The sequence below is a fragment of the Salvelinus sp. IW2-2015 genome, linkage group LG30, assembly GCF_002910315.2.
Source record: "Salvelinus sp. IW2-2015 linkage group LG30, ASM291031v2, whole genome shotgun sequence".
In the NCBI taxonomy this organism is placed as follows: domain Eukaryota; kingdom Metazoa; phylum Chordata; class Actinopteri; order Salmoniformes; family Salmonidae; genus Salvelinus; species Salvelinus sp. IW2-2015.
This window is the reverse complement of record NC_036869.1, coordinates 11,600,929-11,620,565: the sequence shown is the minus strand read 5'-3', so window position 1 is coordinate 11,620,565 and position 19,637 is coordinate 11,600,929. Positions and strand designations below refer to the sequence as shown.

At 41.5% G+C, this 19,637-nt stretch overlaps 1 protein-coding gene across 2 annotated transcripts; it reads right to left on the bottom strand.

Moving 5' to 3' along the window:
* Nucleotides 1-1,494: 1,494 nt before the first annotated feature.
* Nucleotides 1,495-13,654, bottom strand: LOC111955400 (membrane progestin receptor alpha-B). Of its 2 annotated transcripts, none has more exons than XM_023975636.2 (3): nucleotides 12,914-13,654; nucleotides 8,023-8,273; nucleotides 1,495-7,903 (listed from the first exon to the last, which is right to left on the bottom strand). In XM_023975636.2, the coding sequence occupies exons 2-3, from the start codon at nucleotides 8,208-8,210 to the stop codon at nucleotides 6,985-6,987; spliced, it is 1,107 nt and encodes a 368-aa protein (XP_023831404.1). In that variant the 5' UTR covers nucleotides 8,211-8,273; nucleotides 12,914-13,654; the 3' UTR covers nucleotides 1,495-6,984. The 2 variants fall into 2 exon arrangements, with proteins under 2 accessions (XP_023831404.1, XP_023831405.1); XM_023975637.2 differs by having other exon boundaries at nucleotides 12,963-13,654.
* Nucleotides 13,655-19,637: the final 5,983 nt, after the last annotated feature.

The following is a 19,637-nucleotide window of genomic DNA, read 5'->3' as shown; positions in this document are numbered from 1 at the left end:
GGCATATAGTCCAGTGTGTAGTAAAGTTAAACAGCCTGGAATAAAATGATTACCCATATCCAATTTATAAAGACTTTTTCCAGCTTTTTTGTTTGAGACTATATGAACATGAAGGGCAGTGGTCTAAAGTACTTAAGTAGTACTTTAAAGTATTTTTACTCAAGTAGTTTTATGGAGTATCTGTACTTTACTATTTATATTTTTGACAACTTTTACTCAACAATCAACTGAGCCAATGTGCCTTGATTACAAATCCTCCTCAAAGTCCCCGTTCCACTGACTGTCACTAAGCATAAACAATCCAACCCCACCTAGGCTATTTCAAGGCAATCATTTTGTTATTGTGATCAACACTGTCCAAGTAAATTTGGTAAAGTCAGGTGCAATAATGGATTATGATAAGACCTCCCGTTGGGACTGAAAGCAAATAACAGATCTTTGTAAATCTAAATCAAGACTACTATGGTCTCTGTGTAACTGATGTAACGGTGAACAGTAGGCTAATGAAACTAGTTGAGCTTGGCATGGTGATATAGACATTGATCACTGGCAGGGCAGTGAGCCAGGCAGCAGGGGTAATGTGGACAGAGTCCAAGCGTAGGGTTAGCTCCAGCTTTGTCTGCTGATTCAGGTTTTTCCTACATGGGATAAAGAGGAGCTGAGCTGGGTGGCTTGGCAGGCAGCAGTAGCTAAATGCACTGAACAAACCAGGAAGAGGGCCAAGACTGGAATCAGACCCCCAAACTGTGTCCTGGCAAGCCTGGTCAATAAGCATAATTCAACAACCATTTATTGATCAGTGTCTACATCAGGATGGGACTGCTTGTGATCGTTGAAGGGAAGCATTGTGATCTCAAAGTCAAAGAATATGGAGAGATGAAACTGTGTTCAGACAAACAGATCTGTCTGGACAGAGAGGCTGACATGTAAAACAGATACTAAGCCTAAAATGCCCATTGGTATACTGGTGTCAAGATTATAATTTGCGCACTTAACGCCCTTAGGCTAACAATCCCATTTCAGAATTTACCAATCACACTGTGGATCAGTTTCAGTCATTAATGAAGAGCACAAGCAGAGGACAAATACAATGATAATTTCAGCACTGTGATGGAGCATAGAACGGTAGTAGGCTGTAATGTGTCAATGTTACATCAATCAAACCAAATCCTAGGGTTACTAAAATAGGCTCCAAATGTTACATTATTTCAAGGGATATAACGGGAACACTATACAATATGGAGACAATGGATGGATACCCACTATTCACATGGATTCGTGGCATACCAATACATATCATTTGTGTTTCAGATCAGACGCTTTGCCTCTCCACATGGAGGAAGCAGTCGCCTAGAGTTCAACACTGCCCCTCTGCTGAGCTGCGTGAAATGCTTGGAGACAGAAATGACAGCAACGTAACGGTTACATCCTTCCTTGCAATTTCATTGGGCGAGGTGAGTTTGAGGTTGCAGTAATAACGAAAGGAAAAGGGTGTGGGCTTCAAGTCGTTTTTTATTTATTTTTTACAAATGCCATGAAGTTAACAAAGTATTGGAATGTGAATGCCCTGCAAATTGTTAGGATTTCTGACTTGTCTTAGAGCAGTGGCCACCTGTCATGTTCTCTAGTTGTTTTGTGCTTCACGTGTTTAGCTAAAATATATATATATATATATATATATACTGTTCAAAAGTTTGGGGCCACTTAGAAATGTCCTTGTTTTTGAAAGTAAAGCACAAAAAAAATTGTCCATTAAAATAACATAAAATTGATCAGAAATACAGTGTAGACATTGTTAATGTTGTAAATTACTTTTGTAGCTGGAAACGGCAGATTTTTAATGGAATATCTACATAGACCTACAGAGGCCCAATATCAGCAACCATCACTCCTGTGTTCCAATGGCACGTTGTGTTAGCTAATCCAAGTTTATCATTAGAAAAGGCTAATTGATCATTAGAAAACCCTTTTGCAATTATGTTAGCACAGTTAAACTGTTGTTCTGCTTAAAGAAGCAATAAAACTGGCCTTCTTTAGACTAGTTGAATATCTGGAGCATCAGCATTTGTGGTTTCGATTACAGGCTCAAAATAGCCAGAAACAAAGAACTTACTTCTGAAACTTGTCATTCTTGTTCTGAGAAATGAAGGCTATTCCATGAGAGAAATTGCCAAGAAACTGAAGATCTCGTACATTGCTGTATACTACTCCCTTCCCAGAAATGCGCAAACTGGCCCTAACCAAATTAGAAAGAGGAGTGGGAGGCCCCAGTGCACAACTGAGCAAGAGGACAAGTGCATTAGTGTCTAGTTTGAGAAACAGACATCTCACAAGTCCTCAACTGGCAGCTTCATTAAATAGTACCCGAAAAACACCAGCGTCAACAGTCAACAGTGAAGAGGCGACTCTGGGATGCTGGCCTTCTAGGCAGAGTTCCTCTGTTCTTTTGCCCATCTTAATCTTGGCCAAAAAAAAGAAAAGATTAAGATGGGCAAAAGAACACAGACACTGGACAGAGGAACCCTGCCTAGAAGGCCAGCATCAAGAATCACAAGCAATGGACATTAGACCGGTGGAAATCTGTCCTTGAGTCCAAATTTGAGATTTTTGGTTCCAACGCTGTGTCTTTGTGAGATGCAGAGCAGGTGAACAGATGATATATGCATGTGTGGATCCCACCGTGAAGCATTGAGGAGGAGGTGTGATAGTGTTTTGCTGGTGACACTGATWTATTTAGAATTGATGGCACACTTAACCAGCATGGCTAACACAGCATTCTGCAGCGATACGCCATCTCATCTGGTTTGCGCTTAGTGGGACTATCATTTGTTTTTCAACAGGACAATGACCCAACACACCTCCAGGCTGTGTAAGGGCTATTTGACCAAGGAGAGTGATGGAGTGCTGCGTCAGATGACCTGGCCGCCGCAATTACCCAACCTCAACCCAATTGAGATGGTTTGGGATGAGTTGGACCACAGAGTAAAGGAAAAGCAGCCAACAAGTGCTCAGCATATGTAGGAACTCCTTCAAGACTGTTGGAAAAGCATTCCAGGTGAAGCTGGTTGAGAGAATGCCAAAAGTGTGCAAAGCTGTCATCAAGGCAAAGGGTGGCTACTTTGAAAAATCTCAAATATAAATTATATTTTGATTGGTTTAACACTTTTCTGGTCACTACATGATTCCATGTGTGTTATTTCATAGTTTGGATGTCTACACTATTATTCTACAATGTAGAAAATAGTAAAAATAAAGAAAAACCCTTGAATGAGTAGGTGTGTCCAAACTTTTGACTGGTACACACACATTTTATATATAAAATATTTTTGGGGGTATTAATATGTCACATATCAGTTTGCAAACAATGTATAAACTAACAATTATTGAGTTAATAAAGACATACAAACATGCTCTTGTTTTGCTAGCTTGAGTAAGCTCCAAAATGCAGGTGTTTAAGCCTAGCTCAGTGCTTTCTGTGGTGGTGGGGCAGACAGCGGAAAATACAGAGCTTAGGGGTTGGTAATGTTCTCTAGTTACGCCGTGATTGGCTCAGTGTTCTGTCACTCATGGGGATACTACGCCGCAAAATCTATGGGCAGAGCTCAAAAATGCAAGCCCCTTGGGTGCTGCCATAGAGTTACAATAMAAGTGCCCATCCAAGAAGGCTCATGGTCATTGGCCACAGATAAAATGACGTTATATCTATCCTATCTTTGATTGAACTGATCATGTCAACGTCATACTTTCTAAATCTTAGCTAGCAAGCAGTCTTCATAATGAATCACGTCGACAGTCTACTTGCAAATCCTTTTCAATCCTATGAAGATAAACTATAGATAAAACGTATCGGTGCTCATCGGCCATTGGACATAAACATTACACAAGTTGTGTTTTGGAAGGAAGCAGTGGCTAACTGCAAGTGTTGCAAAGCAATCACCATCCTGCTATTCAGTGGAGTGGGTGTGTGTTCCAAGTCAGGGTTTAAAGGTCTCTTTTCAAAGATAAACATTCAACACCATGGGCTAGAATAGGTTGAGTACATTGACCATGCTGTCAATCCAGCATGACTTCTGCCGCGTTCAAAACAATTGGAAATCAGAGAGTAATGGACAAAGGGTAAACATTAACAAAGCCGGGTTGCATCACAGCACTGTGGAGAGCGAGAGAGAAAGAGGGAACACATTTTCCTTTTCCCCCTCATGGTCACTCAAAAGAAAAAGGTAGCAATGGAACACGTAAACGCACCAACAATTTACAGATTATGAACTAATCATGTATTACTGTACGATCACGACCATTACATACATCATTTGACACCATGTCAATTGAAAATGTTCAATATGACACAGTAGCTTTCAAAACTCAGTCAACAGAAGGTCAGGACTTTTCCAGACCAGAGAACAACTAAACAAATATATTCTAGGATTAAAGTGAGCAAGTAAAAACAACTGTTACAGCAAAGTGACAAATACATAAAGAAAAAAAAGCACTGTTAGATTCACCCGCCCCCCAATATAGAAAAGACTAGAAAAGTTTACATTATTCTAATTCGCTTTGTTAAGGCTTTGTTAAGTGATAGGCTAGCCCGGTTCCAGATTGGTTTGCGCTATGACAATAAGAGTTGGCAAGACCGCACAAACAGATCTGGGACCAGGCTAGTGATAGGCTTCGTCATCTCCCGTTATGTAAAAGATAAATACTCTCAAGGCACAACAAGAACATGTTGACATAATACAGCATGTTGACATAATACAGTGACTACACAAGGTGCTTACTATAAAAATATACTGTGTATACAGTGGCAAGAAAAGTATGTGAACCCTTTGGAATTACCTGGATTTCTGCATAAAATGTCAAGTTTTATCTGATCTTCATCTAAGTCACAACAATAGACAGTCTGTTGAAACTAATAACACACAAATAATTATACGTTTTCATGTCTTTATTGAACACACAGTGTAAACATTCACAGTGCAGGGTGGAAAAAGTAAGTGAACCCTTGGATTTATTAACTGGTTGACCCTCCTTCGGCAGCAATAACCTCAACTGAACGTTTTCTGTAGTTGCGGATCAGACCTGCACAACGGTCAGGAGGYATTTTGGACCATTCCTCTTTACACAACTGTTTCAGTTCAGCAATATTCTTGGGATGTCTGGTGTGAACCACTCTCTTGAGGTCAAGCCTCAGCATCTCAATTGGGTTGAGGTCAGGACTCTGACTGGGCCACTCCAGAAGGCGTATTTTCTTCATTGTCCTGTTGCATCACTCAACTTCTGTTGAGCTTCAATTGGCAGATAGCCTTACATTCTCCTGAAAAACYAAATCGTTTTTCCYTCAATGATAGCAAGCTGTCCAGGTCCTGAGGCAGCTAAGCAGCCACCAAACCATGATGCTCCCTCCACCATACTTTACAGTTGGGCTAAGTTTTTGATGTTGGTGTGCTGTGCCTTTGTTTCTCCACACATAGTGTTGTGTGTTCCTTGCAAACAACTCAACTTTAGATGTATCTGTCCACAGAATATTTTMCCAGTAGTGTTGTGGAAAATCCAGGTGCACATTTGCAAACTTCAGACGTGCAGCAATGTTTTTTTTGGACAGCAGTGGCTTCTTCRYTGYTGTCCTCCCATGAACACCATTCGTGTTTAGTGTTTTACGTATCGTAGACTCGTCAACAGAGATGTTAACATGTTCCAGAGATTCCTGTAAGTCTTTAGCTGACACTCTAGGATTCTTCTTAAAGTCATTGAGCATTCTGCGCTGTGCTCTTGCAGTCATCTTTCCCTTACGGRCACTCCTAGGGAGAGTAGCAACAGTTCTGAACTTTCTCCATTTATAGACAATTTGTCTTACTGTGGACTGATGAACATCAAGGCTTTTAAAGATACGTTGGTAACAAGGCATGGTTCACATCAGGCAATGGTTCTTGTGAACAGCAGACTCAAATTTTGTGAGTTTTTTTATAGGGCTAGGCAGCTCTAACAAACATCTCCAATCTCATCTCATTGATTGGACTCCAGGTTAGCTGACTCCTGACTCCAATTAGCTTTTGGAGAAGTCATTAGCCTAAGAATTAACATACTTTTTCCAACCTACACTCTGAATGTTTAAACTATGTGTTCAATATAGACAAGAAAAATACCAGAAATGGTGTGTTATTAGTTTAAGCAGACTGTGTTTGTCTATTGTTGTGACTTAGGTGAAGATCAAATTGAAATCCAGGTAATTCCAATGGGTTCACATACATGTACAGTGGCAAGAAAAGTATGTCAGATTAGACATAAGGTTTACATTGACAGATTAATTAATACACTTTCTCAGCAGTTGGTCCAGTACAGCCTTGGTTTGTGACCCCACATGAGAAATACCCAGTTTATACTCTCATAGGTGAAAAAGTGCAATGTGGGTAAGTCAATTTGTCTGCCTATAAAAGTACTCTAAATGTGGATAGATTGATCGGCATTAAAATGTGGAGCTCCTATAAAAAGAATAGTTAACAGTATTGTTGATATTCAGAATCACACCCACTACACAGTATGCTTCCTTTTCCAACAACATAATACTACTTTGAAAGTGAATAAACTATCCCTTTAAGATAAATTCATTTCATTTTTTGAGTGCTGACAAGGACTCATATCACAATGTTTCTTGGCAGTAGTTAGACATACATTGTTGTAAAAAAAAAAAGAAACCATCATGGAACAAAACTAGCACAAGTGTAACAGAAGCATTGAGACATGATTAGACATACTGCTATCGTCAAGGACACAGGTGCTGTAGAGAAACATAATATTATAGAAACAAACTCGAGCAGGCTAAGGAAGGCAGTGTGTGTCGAGTCGAACAAGGCCACATTGATAACTTTGGTACCAACCCAGCGGGCAAAACTGGGCAAACGTTTTTGGCTGTAATAACGTCAACCGATTTCAACCAGTTTTTCCCACTGGGAAGTGATTGTAAGTCTCCTACACAGTGACCTACCCAGTTCATTTGGACTTGTCTCTGCAGTTAAGCAACCGTTTTACTTTCCTTGCAATGAAGACTGCTATGCAGACACAGGCCACCAGCGTGGCTCCATACTGCACCAGATAGACAGTGGCTGCTCCCTCTCCGTGTAGCTGTGTGTAGAGCGGCCTTCGGCCCAGGTAGTCCAGGTGAGAGGCCTGGATCTGACAGAGAGTACAGATAACCAGGAAGACGTGGAACAGCTGGTGGCCCTGCCCCAGGAAGTCACAGTGGCCTGGGAACAAACGCTCTGGGAAGGGGTTGGTGAAGAAGAACGCACTGGACAGGAAGAAGGCTACCTGGCTCCCATGGAAGGATATAGCCGGGTCGCCGACTATGCCACTGGCCGGGGCAGCGATGTCATCACTGTGCGACGTGGTCCAGAGGTACCGGAGGAGGCGGTGGAACACCGGACTAGTATCCCAGGCATAGGCCATAGCCGAGGGAATCACCTGCCCCACCTTCCGGACCCAGACCCGCAGGCTGTAGTTGCGATACTTCCCATAGCAGCAGCCCAGGCAGGACAAYCAGCAGAGGAAGGTGGCAGTGGGCATGAAGACTGGGGAGACCCACTGGTGGTAGTTTGGTTCCACAGCATAGTAGAAGTGAGCCACGGCGCTTCCGTACTGATACTGAGCCACTCCTACATAATCCAGGAAGAAGAAGCAGTAGTGGTAGAACTCTGATTTGGCAGCCAGGAGGTGGGCTACAGTGCTGCAGGCCATGTAGGCCAGGGAGGACAGCAGGAGAATGAGGAGGGGCCAGGCGTGGGTGTCATCGATGAAGTCCACCGTCTCAGCTAGCTGTAGGAACTTGACCAGGACCAGGAAAGACCCTAGCAGGTGGGTCCACACGTTGATGGTCTCATTGTGACGCTGGAACAGCGACAGGCAGTAGTACCTGTATTGATCAAGAGACGGGACACCATTATGTTCGCTTCTTTAAGAGACGTCTTTACTATGATAAAACCGGATATGATGTACATAGAATTATGGGTATTGTAGTACATGTTACAGTACCTCCAGCCCTGGTGGAGCGGTCGGTAGCCGGCGTGGATGTAGCGCTCTCTGAAGAACCCGGGAACTTCGGTGTCCCGTAGCGTGCCTGGCATGGAGGGGGCGGCCTCTGTCAGCATCTGGGGTACCGCCCTTACCTGCTGGAGGTTGATGAACAGACGCCCAATCCGCTCCATGACGATCGTTGCCATGAGGGATGGTTTGACGGATGGACTGTTATTGTTGATGACTGGACAGCTTCAGGAGACTGGCAACTGAAAGAGGAGGGCAACACCATTAGAAAAACATTTAGACTAGGCCAGCTCTGAATGCTGACACTTAAAAGGCTTCAAAACAATAACTAAGAACAAAAATAGGTTCAAAATGACAATTTATTTGAAAACGGCAGTGCAAGTAAAACTATTGGCAGTGAAAACATCACCTTTGCTGGAGGACTCCCCAAACATAACTGACACACAGGTTAAAAAAGTTCCTTCAATTAGGTGCAATTATGAAAAAACGGAAACAATGAACAAGACAATAAGCATTTGGGGTGTGTGCATTTGGCAATCAGCGCAGGCTATGAAAACTTTGAATGTTGAATGAAATGGCAATGAAAATTATTATTTAAAAAAATAATCAACACATCACACTACTTGCTCCAGCAGTTCAATTACTTTAAAATGAGTCTCTAGTCCAAGTGAAGGTCCCTTCACAGCCCCTCTGTAAAATGCTGCCACCTCAGTAGAGAGGACTAGCCTGGTGAGTTCATGTTCAGTTTGGTTTAACCAGGCAAACAGAGGACACCCTTTATGCTGGCCCTACCTGGCTAGGACACCAAGGCCTGGGACAGGAGGCCAGAATACACCAGACATGTTTCGATTCCTGCAGCAGACCTGACAATTTATTAACAGTAGTTAGCCTTAATCTGCAGTTAATCTGCAGTTAACATTGGAGGGGGAGGAACAGGGAGAGGAACAGGGAGAGGAACAACATGAACTCTTCAACCTTGAAGATGAACAGAGGTCAGATATCTTCCTGAGCAGTGCCATGTATAAACTGAACTCTAACTGCTCCAGTAAATCATTCTGGATGAGAGCGACTGATAAATGACTAGAACGTAAAATGTCATGGGAGCGTACCAACTAAACACGCAAATCTGTTTTTAATCAAGCAATCAAGTTTTAATTTCCTGAACTGGTGAAATAATGTATTTTCAGAAGCATACAGCATATGTATGTCATCCAACCACAAATCACTATCAGAGACATGTTTACACAGTAACTAACTTTTTTAGCAGATATTGGCCACATGCCCACATCTGATAAAACAGAGTTGCTTATGAACAGCAACTTAGTTGCAACACTTTCAAAAACGGGATCCTTAAAAAAAGATGACATGATAACAAGGCATATGCAGTCAAGTAATATAATTTAATCAACACCCATTTCCTATTTTCAACCCTGTCAAGTATTTGCCATGGCTTATGCGACTGAGGGATTTACACTGTGGCACCCGTGGCCGAAAAATATTGTTGACACCCGTGGAGGCTCCTCCTCAGTGAATTTCATATAAATAAAAAGTGAAACATTAAAAAAGTTATCATATTTAGATTAAACTATAATAAATATATTCACGTCACCAAATAATTTAATAAAAACACAGTTTTGCAATGAAGTTCTACAGTAGCCTCAGCAGCACTCTGTAGGGTAGCACCATGGTGTAGCCGGAGGACAGTTAGCGTCTGTCCTCCTCTAGATACATTGACTTCAATACAAAACCTAGGAGGCTCATGGTTCTCACCCCCTTCCATAGACTTACACAGTAGTTATGACAACTTCCAGAGGACGTCCTCCAACCTATCAGAGCTCTTGCAGCATGAACTGGCATGTTGTTCACCCAATTAAAGAATCAGTGAATTAATCTAGTACTGAAAGTATAAGCTACAGCTAGCTAACTAGCACTGCAGAGCATACAATGTGGTGAGTAGTTGACTCAAAGAGAGAGAAAGAAAATATTGGAACAGTTTTTAATAATTTTTTTTATTAAATAATTAAGGAGAAGCAAGAGAGAGAGAGATGTATTTTTTTTTTCACTTTAATTTAGCTAGCGAATGCAGCTGCTAGTTTAGCCTATTCAAACACCCAGCTCAAACAGAGAGGGATGCTATGTTAGCTAGCTGGCTATGGCGATGCAAAACGGGACCTCTTCCAAGTAAAGGTAAGCTTTTGGTTTTATAAATTTATTCCCACCGGGGCCAGCCGGTGTAACTGCAAAACTGCTTGCTGACTGTACWCTCTACTGCATGATTTACTAATGCATTAGTTCTAGTAGCTAGGTTGATTAGCTAATATGGTGACAATGACTTAGGCTGTGTGTAGCAGTTATGAAATTAAGGTTTGGCTTGAAAAGGTTTTTTCACCTGTTTACAGACTGCTGATGTGTTGTGCACTGAAGTCCACAAGCGAAGGGAAAAGGTGAGAGGAGGAGAGCATGTAGATGAGAGAAGGAATAATGCAACAAACAAAATGCTCATGCTGTTTGTATGCGGCTGCTATGATTGTGAACTGCGTTTGCGTGTGATCAGGGATGTATTATTCATTCCGCCGATTCTGTTGAACAACGTTTATTAAAACCCGAGGGGTGCAGCAGTCTAAGGCTCTGCATCGCAGTGCTGGAGGCGTCACTACAGACCCGGGTTWGATCCTAGGTTGTGTCGCAGCTGTCCACGACCGGGAGAACCATGAGGCGGCGCACAATTGTCCCCGCGTTGTCTGGGTTAGGGGAGGGTTTGTCCGGCCGGGATGTCCTTGTCCCATCGCGCTCTAGCGACTGCCGGCCGCATGCACGCTGACTTCGGTCGCCAGTGGTACGGTGTTTCCTCCAACACATTGGTGCGGCTGGCTTCCGGGTTAAGCAAGCAGTGGGTCAAGAAGCAGTGCGGCTTGGCAGGTTCGTGTTTCTCAGGACGCATGGCACTCGACCTTCGCCTTTGCCGAGTCAGGAATTGCAGAAATGGGAAAAGACTAACTACCAATTGGATATCACGAAATTGGGGAGAAAAAGGGGTAAAAGTTTTTTTTTAACTAATTCAAGAATTTGTCTAAAATAAATTATTGTTTGCAACTGTTGGACTAATGATTACACCCTATATCAGCTAGATGCAGGCAAAAGTGTGCAAGGCGGTATTGAATGTAATCACTGTTTGTCACCTTGATTACTCAAATTTCTCTCTTGACCTGTGCACCRGTTGTAAACTTTCATTCAGAGTCTAGGTTGTAGCAACCTCATYATGGGTATAGGGAAAATGTTAATATCATGTAGTAGCCTAAACATATTGATATTACATTGAGCTGGGTCAATGAAATATTAATGAAAGTCATCCAATATGCTGTAATAGAAACAAGGCAATGCTCATAAAAAGAACGATCATCCTCCCTCATCTTAAACGTCACTGACAGCAACTGGTTGACACCCAATAATAACTAATTCAAGACCTCACATAAACCTACAGTATACATCTCGCCCTTCAGCATCTCCCATGTTTTAGTATGTGACAAAAGGAGAGGCAGGCAGACCAATCAGTGAGAAATATCCTTTCTGACTGCTCTCTTCCACAAATCAGAAAAACACATTTCACCCCATCAAATACTATAACTTAAAATGTTGACCAATGTTCCCTCTAAGCTGCAGTAGCCCCGAGAGAGAAGAAGAAGAGAAGAATTTCACTGACCTTTCTATAGTTTTCCCTGTTAAATAACACAATAAACGTTTCCCTTTACTGTGGCAATAGTGATCGAATCAAAGCAATATTAGCCATTTCAATGCAACATACCGAAACAAGCAAGATATTTTGTTGTAGGCATAGGAGTAGGATTCTATTGTGCACAACTCAGCCCATACTCTACACAGACAGGTGRGGCATAGCCAATCAGAGCTGCAGTAGGCCTATATGCAAATAGACCATTGCTATATGGATCTGTGCCATTTACTTTGAACTGGACTGTGTTTACAGCTGTGGCCATGAGTAGATGCACTTGTTTTGAGATCAAAGCAATAGCTGCATGTAGCCACATTTTGTTCATATCCTGTGCTAGTTAGTGAGTTATTAGCTCAGTTATAGAAAATGTGTAGTCAGCAATAGGGGAGTGATTACTTCTTACAAGAGCACAAAACGTGTACATATCTAGACATCTTTGAAAAGCGAGTCAGGTAAAGAGTTTTTCGGGTCTTAAAGGGACAGTGTTGTATTTTGACACAAGTTTTAATAAACGAAGTAGCCAATAGGTAGAGCGTAGCATAATTTGTCTGATTCTCTCTAATAATGGTATGGGAATTATAATGCATTTTATTTTGTAAAGTGGTTTCTTGCATCAAACACCACAACATTTTCAGTCACCTCCTTGTCTGAAGTAGTGGATAAATGGATAAAGTGGATAAACCGGTTAATGTCAAGCCCTGCATGGTTTTTTTCATAAGTATAATGGAATGTAGGCCTACGTTGAACACCGCACATTAGCTGCTACTGTAGGCTGAATGATATAACAGCTATTTCCATGTTAAAATGTTAAGGGATGCATTTTCTCCATTGTTTGACAGTAGGCCACTACATCGTGATCAAATAACAACAGAAGACTACTTGGCCACTGTTAAAACTGTAACTTGAAGCAGGTACGCCCAGTGTTCACAGTAAACGCGTGCTGGAAGCTGCACAGAATTTTCACAACGTTCAAGTTTGCGCTCAGCTGACCTGAAATTTGCTCAGTGTCAAAAAAATTGAGGGACCGTTGACATACATTCAGTTTCATTTGGTATAGGCTACACTAAAATAATTTATGCTCTTTCTTGCGTACACTGTTTAACCTGAGAAGTAAAAAGTTAGAAAATATTGCGCAAGACAAGAGGGAGGAAATACCAATGCATGTGGTTCTTCTTCCTCTTCAAGGCTGCTACTGTAGACCTACTTTATTAGACTACACCAGACGGCTCCTGGAGACGCAGCGCAGCAGGACAGTCGGCAGGTTATTTCACCTTCAAGATGTGATGATCGTCCGACTGTCTCAGTCCCTGTGCCCCTCCGACAGTCATCGGTCGGTCACGCCTCCCGGACCGGTGTCAGCCTTGTCAACCACTCATATACTGGAATGCAACAAATACGTGTCCAATATGAACAGGAGGTGTCCAATGGCAAGTAAGTAGGCGGTGGTTACCAGCAGAGGACAGAGAGAAGAAATATGGTATTTATCTTGGCTACGGGAAACTTTGGGTTGGACGTCTGATTGACTGCGAACTGTCCCTCATGCATTTCAGAAGAGTCACCATGTAACTGTTTCTAGTCAAGTTTAGATTTCTCTCTGTTGTTTCACATGCCGGTGAAATTGTATCAATAGGTTATCACAGTAGAAGCCTATAACCTGTTGGTTTCGAGAGAAGAATACCGAGGCACAAAATACTGAAATTACTTTCTGAAAACCACACCCTCTTAAGCCGGAAAAAGAAAAAATGAGAACTCCAGTTTAAATACATCAAAAACGAAGTAGCCTAGATTTTAGCCCGCTTTATAGCGTCTACGTGGAGTCTAAATGTAAAATGTCATTTAAGTCCCAATGGTATAAAACACCGCAAAAACAACAAAACCTCCAGAACATGGGCTTATCAGGGACATTCTTTGGCATGGATGTGTCCAGAACGTGGTYTCATGGAACGAAAACTTTCCTGCCTGTGTGTTTAACCTGTTTCAAACAAGGAGAAGCTGTGTCAATGGCATAGCACTGACAGCATTATTCAAATGCTTGAGGGGTTATATGTCTATGGGTCTTGGTGCCTTTCATTTCAAATATTTAATATTCTGTATTATCAGCAAAAGCATTTGATGTGGGCTACACAATCAGGTTTTTAAAAACCTATCCTATTTGTGTCTGCAGTTCGGTCACTCAGTATTGCCTGCATATTAAACCTGATTGGAAACCATACCACGGATGTTTGCCAGAGCATATACGTACAAAACAAACTAAGAATGAACTYCTTCAGATAATCAACAAAGGTCTGCTTTGTAGCCTGGAAGCTCCCTTCAAATGGTGCAGACAATTATGTAATATGTTGGCAGTGCCTCATTGGCAGTGCCCTACTCATGGGGTTGTTCCCCAAAAAATGTGGGGGGGACATTTTCCTCTGCTGCTGAAAGACCCACTTTAGCTATTTTTGAACTATAACAAAAGATAAAGGGGGTGTTCTTGGCAGCTCCAAGCTAGTTCTTAGAATTTGGTTGAGTGTTACCTTTTCCCTAGGGTTCTCTGGGTGTACTACACTATATATACAAAAGTATGTAGACACCCCTTCAAATTAGTGGATTTGGCTATTTCAGCCACACCCGTTGCTGACAGGTGTATAAAATCGAGCACACAACAATACAATCTCCAAAGACCAACATTGGCAGTAGAATGGCCTTACTGAAGAGCTCAGTGACTTTCAACATGGCACTGTCATAGGATGCCACCTTTTCAACAAGTCAGTTTGTCAAATTTCTGCCCTGCTAGAGTTGCCCTGGTCAACTGTAAGTGCTGTTATTGTGAAGTGGAAACGTGTATGAGGAGGAACAGCTCAGCTGCGAAGTGGTAGGCCACACAAGTTCATAGAACGGGACGGGCGAGTGAAAATTGTCTGTCCTCTGTTGCAACACTCACTGAGTTCCAAACTGCATCTGGAAGCAGCATCAGCACAATAACTGTTCATAGGGAGATTTATGAAATGGGTTTCCATGGACGAGCAGCCGCACACAAGCCTAACATCACCATGCGCAATGCCAAGTGTCGGCTGGAGTGGTGTAAAGCTCGCCMCCTTCGACTCTGGAGCAGTGGAAACGCGTTCTCTGGAGTGATGAATCACGCTTCCTAACCCTACAGCATACAGTGACATTCTAGATGATTCCGTGCTTCCAACATTGTGGCAACAGTTTGGGGAAGGCCCTTTCCTGTTTCAGCATGACAATGCCACCATGCACAAAGCGAGGTCCATACAGAAATTGTTTGTTGAGATCGGTGTGGAAGAACTTGACTGGCCTGCACAGAGACCTGACCTGGCCATCAAACACCTTTGGGACGAATTGGAACACCGACTGCGAGCCAGGCCTAATTGACCAACATCAGTGCCTGACCTCACTAATGCTCTTCTGGCTGAATGGAAGCAAGTCCCCGCAGCAATGTTCCAACATCTAGTGGAAAGCCTTCCCAGAAGAGTGGAGGCTGTTATAGCAGCAAAGGGAGACCAACTCCATATTAATGCCTGTGATTTTGGAATGAGTTGAGCAGGTGTCCACATACTTTTGGTCATGTAGTGTATTTTGCTTCATGGTATAGAGAATACACCGAAGTATCCCTTGAGGGATTTAGTAGTAAAAACATAGGTGTGTGAAGCCTAAATTCTGTGGGTAAGTAGGTAGGTATACCCAAAACACTTATCTAGCACAACAGGTGGGTTAACCCCAAATGCAAAATACAGTTAAAGGGATAGTAAACGCAAATGACAAAATGACACTGGTTTTCTTACCCTGTAAGCAGTCTATGGACAAGGTAAACTGAGTTTACTTGAATGACCCTCCATTACTGATCCTCTGCTTTCAAGGTATGTGTTAATGGTCAGCTGTCAGCAACCTAGAAAACAAATAAGTGTAGGTTACTGTCGCCATTAGCCAGCATTCAAGCTTTTCTTGTTCAGATAATTGCTTGGGGCTTTTTCAGTTGTTTTTCTGCCTTGTATTTAAGAATTATGTTAAAATATCTGAAACACCTAAAGAATCATCTGGTCAGACACAAAAGCTAGGCTGCCGTACGGATTCTAAGGTTACATAACTTTTAGGGCTGGTTTCACAGATTCAGATTTTCCATTGAGATTTGTTTTGTTTTTGTCCAGGAGTTGGCTTAATCTGGGTGTGGAAAACCCTTCCTCAGAAAAGCTATTTTGTGCCAAACTATTTGAACATTTGAAATCATTTAAAATGTATCCACTGTGTGGCACTGTTTCCTTTCACATTGATGTACGCTGAGTACACCAAACATTAGGAACACCCTCCTGATATTGAGTTGCTTTCATTGAGTTTATAGCTTTCACTTGGTCAGTTTATGTCATGGGAAAAAGCAGGTGTTCTTAATGTTTTGTATACTCAGTGAAGGTTACATGCAGAAATGTAGAGAGAGCAGAGCCCACATATTTGTATCTCTTCATTCTCTTGGTTGTGAGATAAAAATGGAGCTTTGACTCTATATCATTTTATATACATGTACGATCCAGATGTTTAGAATGTACTCCACTTTTATTGAGCATAAATATCTCCAGCATCTTCTGTAGGGTTGTGCTTTGCTCTCGTGAGTTGTGAAATAGAGCAGCTTGTGAAAATGATCAGATCTATCCAATCCATTTATTAGGTCCCTTTTTTTAATGGCCCTTTTTTATTTATATATATATATATGTTTTCACATATTTTAAATTTCTTATTTTTTTCATATATTGGCCTCTTATTTCTTATATTTGAAAATCATGTCAACGATTTATTTCTGAAGGTAATCAATCAATAACAACAATGTCAGCTAATATGTTAGAATAAGGGTAATGGCCATCCATTGTGCATCTACTTCTCAGATGGGAATACTCTATACCTTAACATACACTTCCAAGGCAATCTTGCTGTGTCCCCTTGCAATATATTGCTCTATATATTAATCTTCCTGAAATGACCATCCGTGCAAACACATTTATAACAAAACTTTTGGGACCTTATCAATCAATATTCCTCATTATTGATGATGTTGAAAACCAATGAGCCGGTCTGTATAGACAGCATCATCACAAAACATCTGTCATCTGTTGTACAACCTAAACAATATGACCCCTTTAAATTGCTGCATGAACACAAACAGATCGCTAAAGGAAATTAACATTTTCATAGACCCAACCGTGAGGATACTGTGGTCTCTAAGGATTGCTTTGTACTGCCTAATTTTCCTATTTCACGTTGTGATATATATGAGTGGTGGTTTCATTGTGAAGCCTATAGGTGTCAGGCAGTTAACCTCGTCTCCAGGTTAATTGTCAACAAGTGCTGGCTGGTGGACAAAACCTAGAGGTTGGGTAACAGGGGTTTGGTGTCTGATACCTACAGTACACGGATTGATACACTGTGATTCACAAAAACCTCAATCACTGTCTTGTAAAGGTTAAAAGCTCCAACACATAATCGATGTCTCAATTGAGACAAAGACAGCAAATCCATTGATGAGTGGGTTTATTTATGGATGTTGAATGAGATTTGGTTGCAGGGTTTCACATATTGCAGAATGTTAGCTATTAGCTTAAAACACATCCCTCAGTCTTCTTTTTATTTCTCTCTTTCTCTTCAGTGTATTACAGTTTTTTTCTTTTGTATTGCTTTGGTACTCTTTTCACAAGTATGTGGTACATTATCGCAACTCTTAGTACAAAACTCAAAACTGGTCACACTTGCAACGCAGCCAGTCTTTCATTCAAAACCTGTCATTGTGCATTCATTTGGATTGTAACATCTCTCACCACACAACCATTGATTAAAAATAATTTTATTGTGAAATGTAATGAGAACATTAGTTTAATCACCAAAACAACATACTGATATGTTTTCAATGTATTCATTTAAACTACCAGTTAATCCAAAAGCAAACAATGCAAGACTCGTGTTTCAAACCGCCTTTAGGAGTGCTGAAAGTAATATGCTACCGTACTGTAAATTACAGTACATTACAGTATTCACTTTAGGCTATACTCTGTAAATTACAGTACATTACAGTATTCACTTTAGGCTATACTCTTTACCAAACAAAATTGACAGAAAATCTATAATTTCAATAAATCAAATCAAATCAAATTTTATTTGTCACATACACATGGTTAGCAGATGTTAATGCGAGTGTAGCGAAATGCTTGTGCTTCTAGTTCCGACAATGCAGTAATAACCAACAAGTAATCTAACCTAACAATTAAACAACTACTACCTTATACACACAAGTGTAAAGGGATAAAGAATATGTACATAAAGATATATGAATGAGTGATGGTACAGAACGGCATAGGCAAGATGCAGTAGATGGTATAGAGTACAGTCTATACATATGAGATGAGTAATGTAGGGTATGTAAACATAAAGTGGCATAGTTAAAGTGGCTAGTGATACATGTATTACATAAAGATGGCAAGATGCAGTAGATGATATAGAGTACAGTATATACATATACATATGAGATGAGTAATGTAGGGTATGTAAACATTATATTAAGTGGCATTGTTTTAAAGTGGCTAGTGATACATTTTTAATAAATTCCATCAATTCCCATTATTAAAGTGGCTGGAGTTGAGTCAGTATGTTGGCAGCGGCACTAAATGTTAGTGTGGCTGTTTAACAGTCTGATGGCCTTGAGATAGAAGCTGTTTGTTCAGCCTCGGTCCCTGCTTTGATGCACCTGTACTGACTCGCCTTCTGGATGATAGCGGGTGAACAGGCAGTGGCTCGGGTGGTTGTTGTCCTTGATGATCTTTATGGCCTTCCTGTGACATCGGGTGGTGTAGGTGTCCTGGAGGGCAGGTAGTTTGCCCCGGTGATGCGTTGTGCAGACCTCACTACCCTCTGGAGAGCCTACGGTTTGGGCGGAGCAGTTGCCGTACCAGGCGGTGATACAGACGCCCGACAGGATGCTCTCGATTGTGCATCTGTAGAAGTTGTGAGTGCTTTTGGTGACAAGCCAAATTTCTTCAGCCTCCTGAGTTGAAGAGGCGCTGCTTGCTCAAATGAGACTGACGGCAGGAATAACATCGTCGTCATTATCTGAAAAAACCTAGTGGGTGGTATGCCTTTCCAAACTATTTTACTACTGAAGAACTAATACTTAGAAATCAGGTTTGGGGTCAATTCGAATTGAAGGCAGTCAATTCAGGAAGTGATTTGAATTTAAATCAAAAAGGAAAAACGTTTTGAAATAAATACACTGAACAAAAATATAAAATGTAAAGTGTTGGTCCCATGTTTCATGAGCTGAAATCAAAGATCCCAGAAATGTTCCATATGCACAAAAAGCTTATTTKTCTCAAATTTTGTTTTGAGTATTTCACTTTTGCCAAGATAATCCATCAACCTGACAAGTGTGGCATATCAAGAAGCTGATTAAACAGCATGATCGTTACACAGGTGCACGTTGTGCTGGGGAAAATAAAAGGCCACTCTAAAATGTYCAGTTTAGTCACACAACACAATGCCACAGATGTCTCAAGTTTTGAGGTAGCGGTCAATTGGCATGCTGACTGCAGGAATATCCACCAGAGRTGTTGCCAGAGAATTGAATGTTCATTTCCCTACCATAAGCCACCTCCAATGTCGTTTTAGAGAATTTAGCACTACGTCCAACCAGCCTCACATCCGCAGACCACGTGTAACCACYCCAACCTAGGACCTCCACATCCAGCTTCTTCACCTGCATGATTGTCTGAGACCAGCCACCCGGATAGGTGATGAAGCTGTGGGTTTGCACAACCAAAGAATTTCTGCACAAACAGTCAGGAACCATCTTAGGGAAGCTAATCTGTGTGCTTGTCGTCCTCACCAGGGTCTTGACCTGACTGCA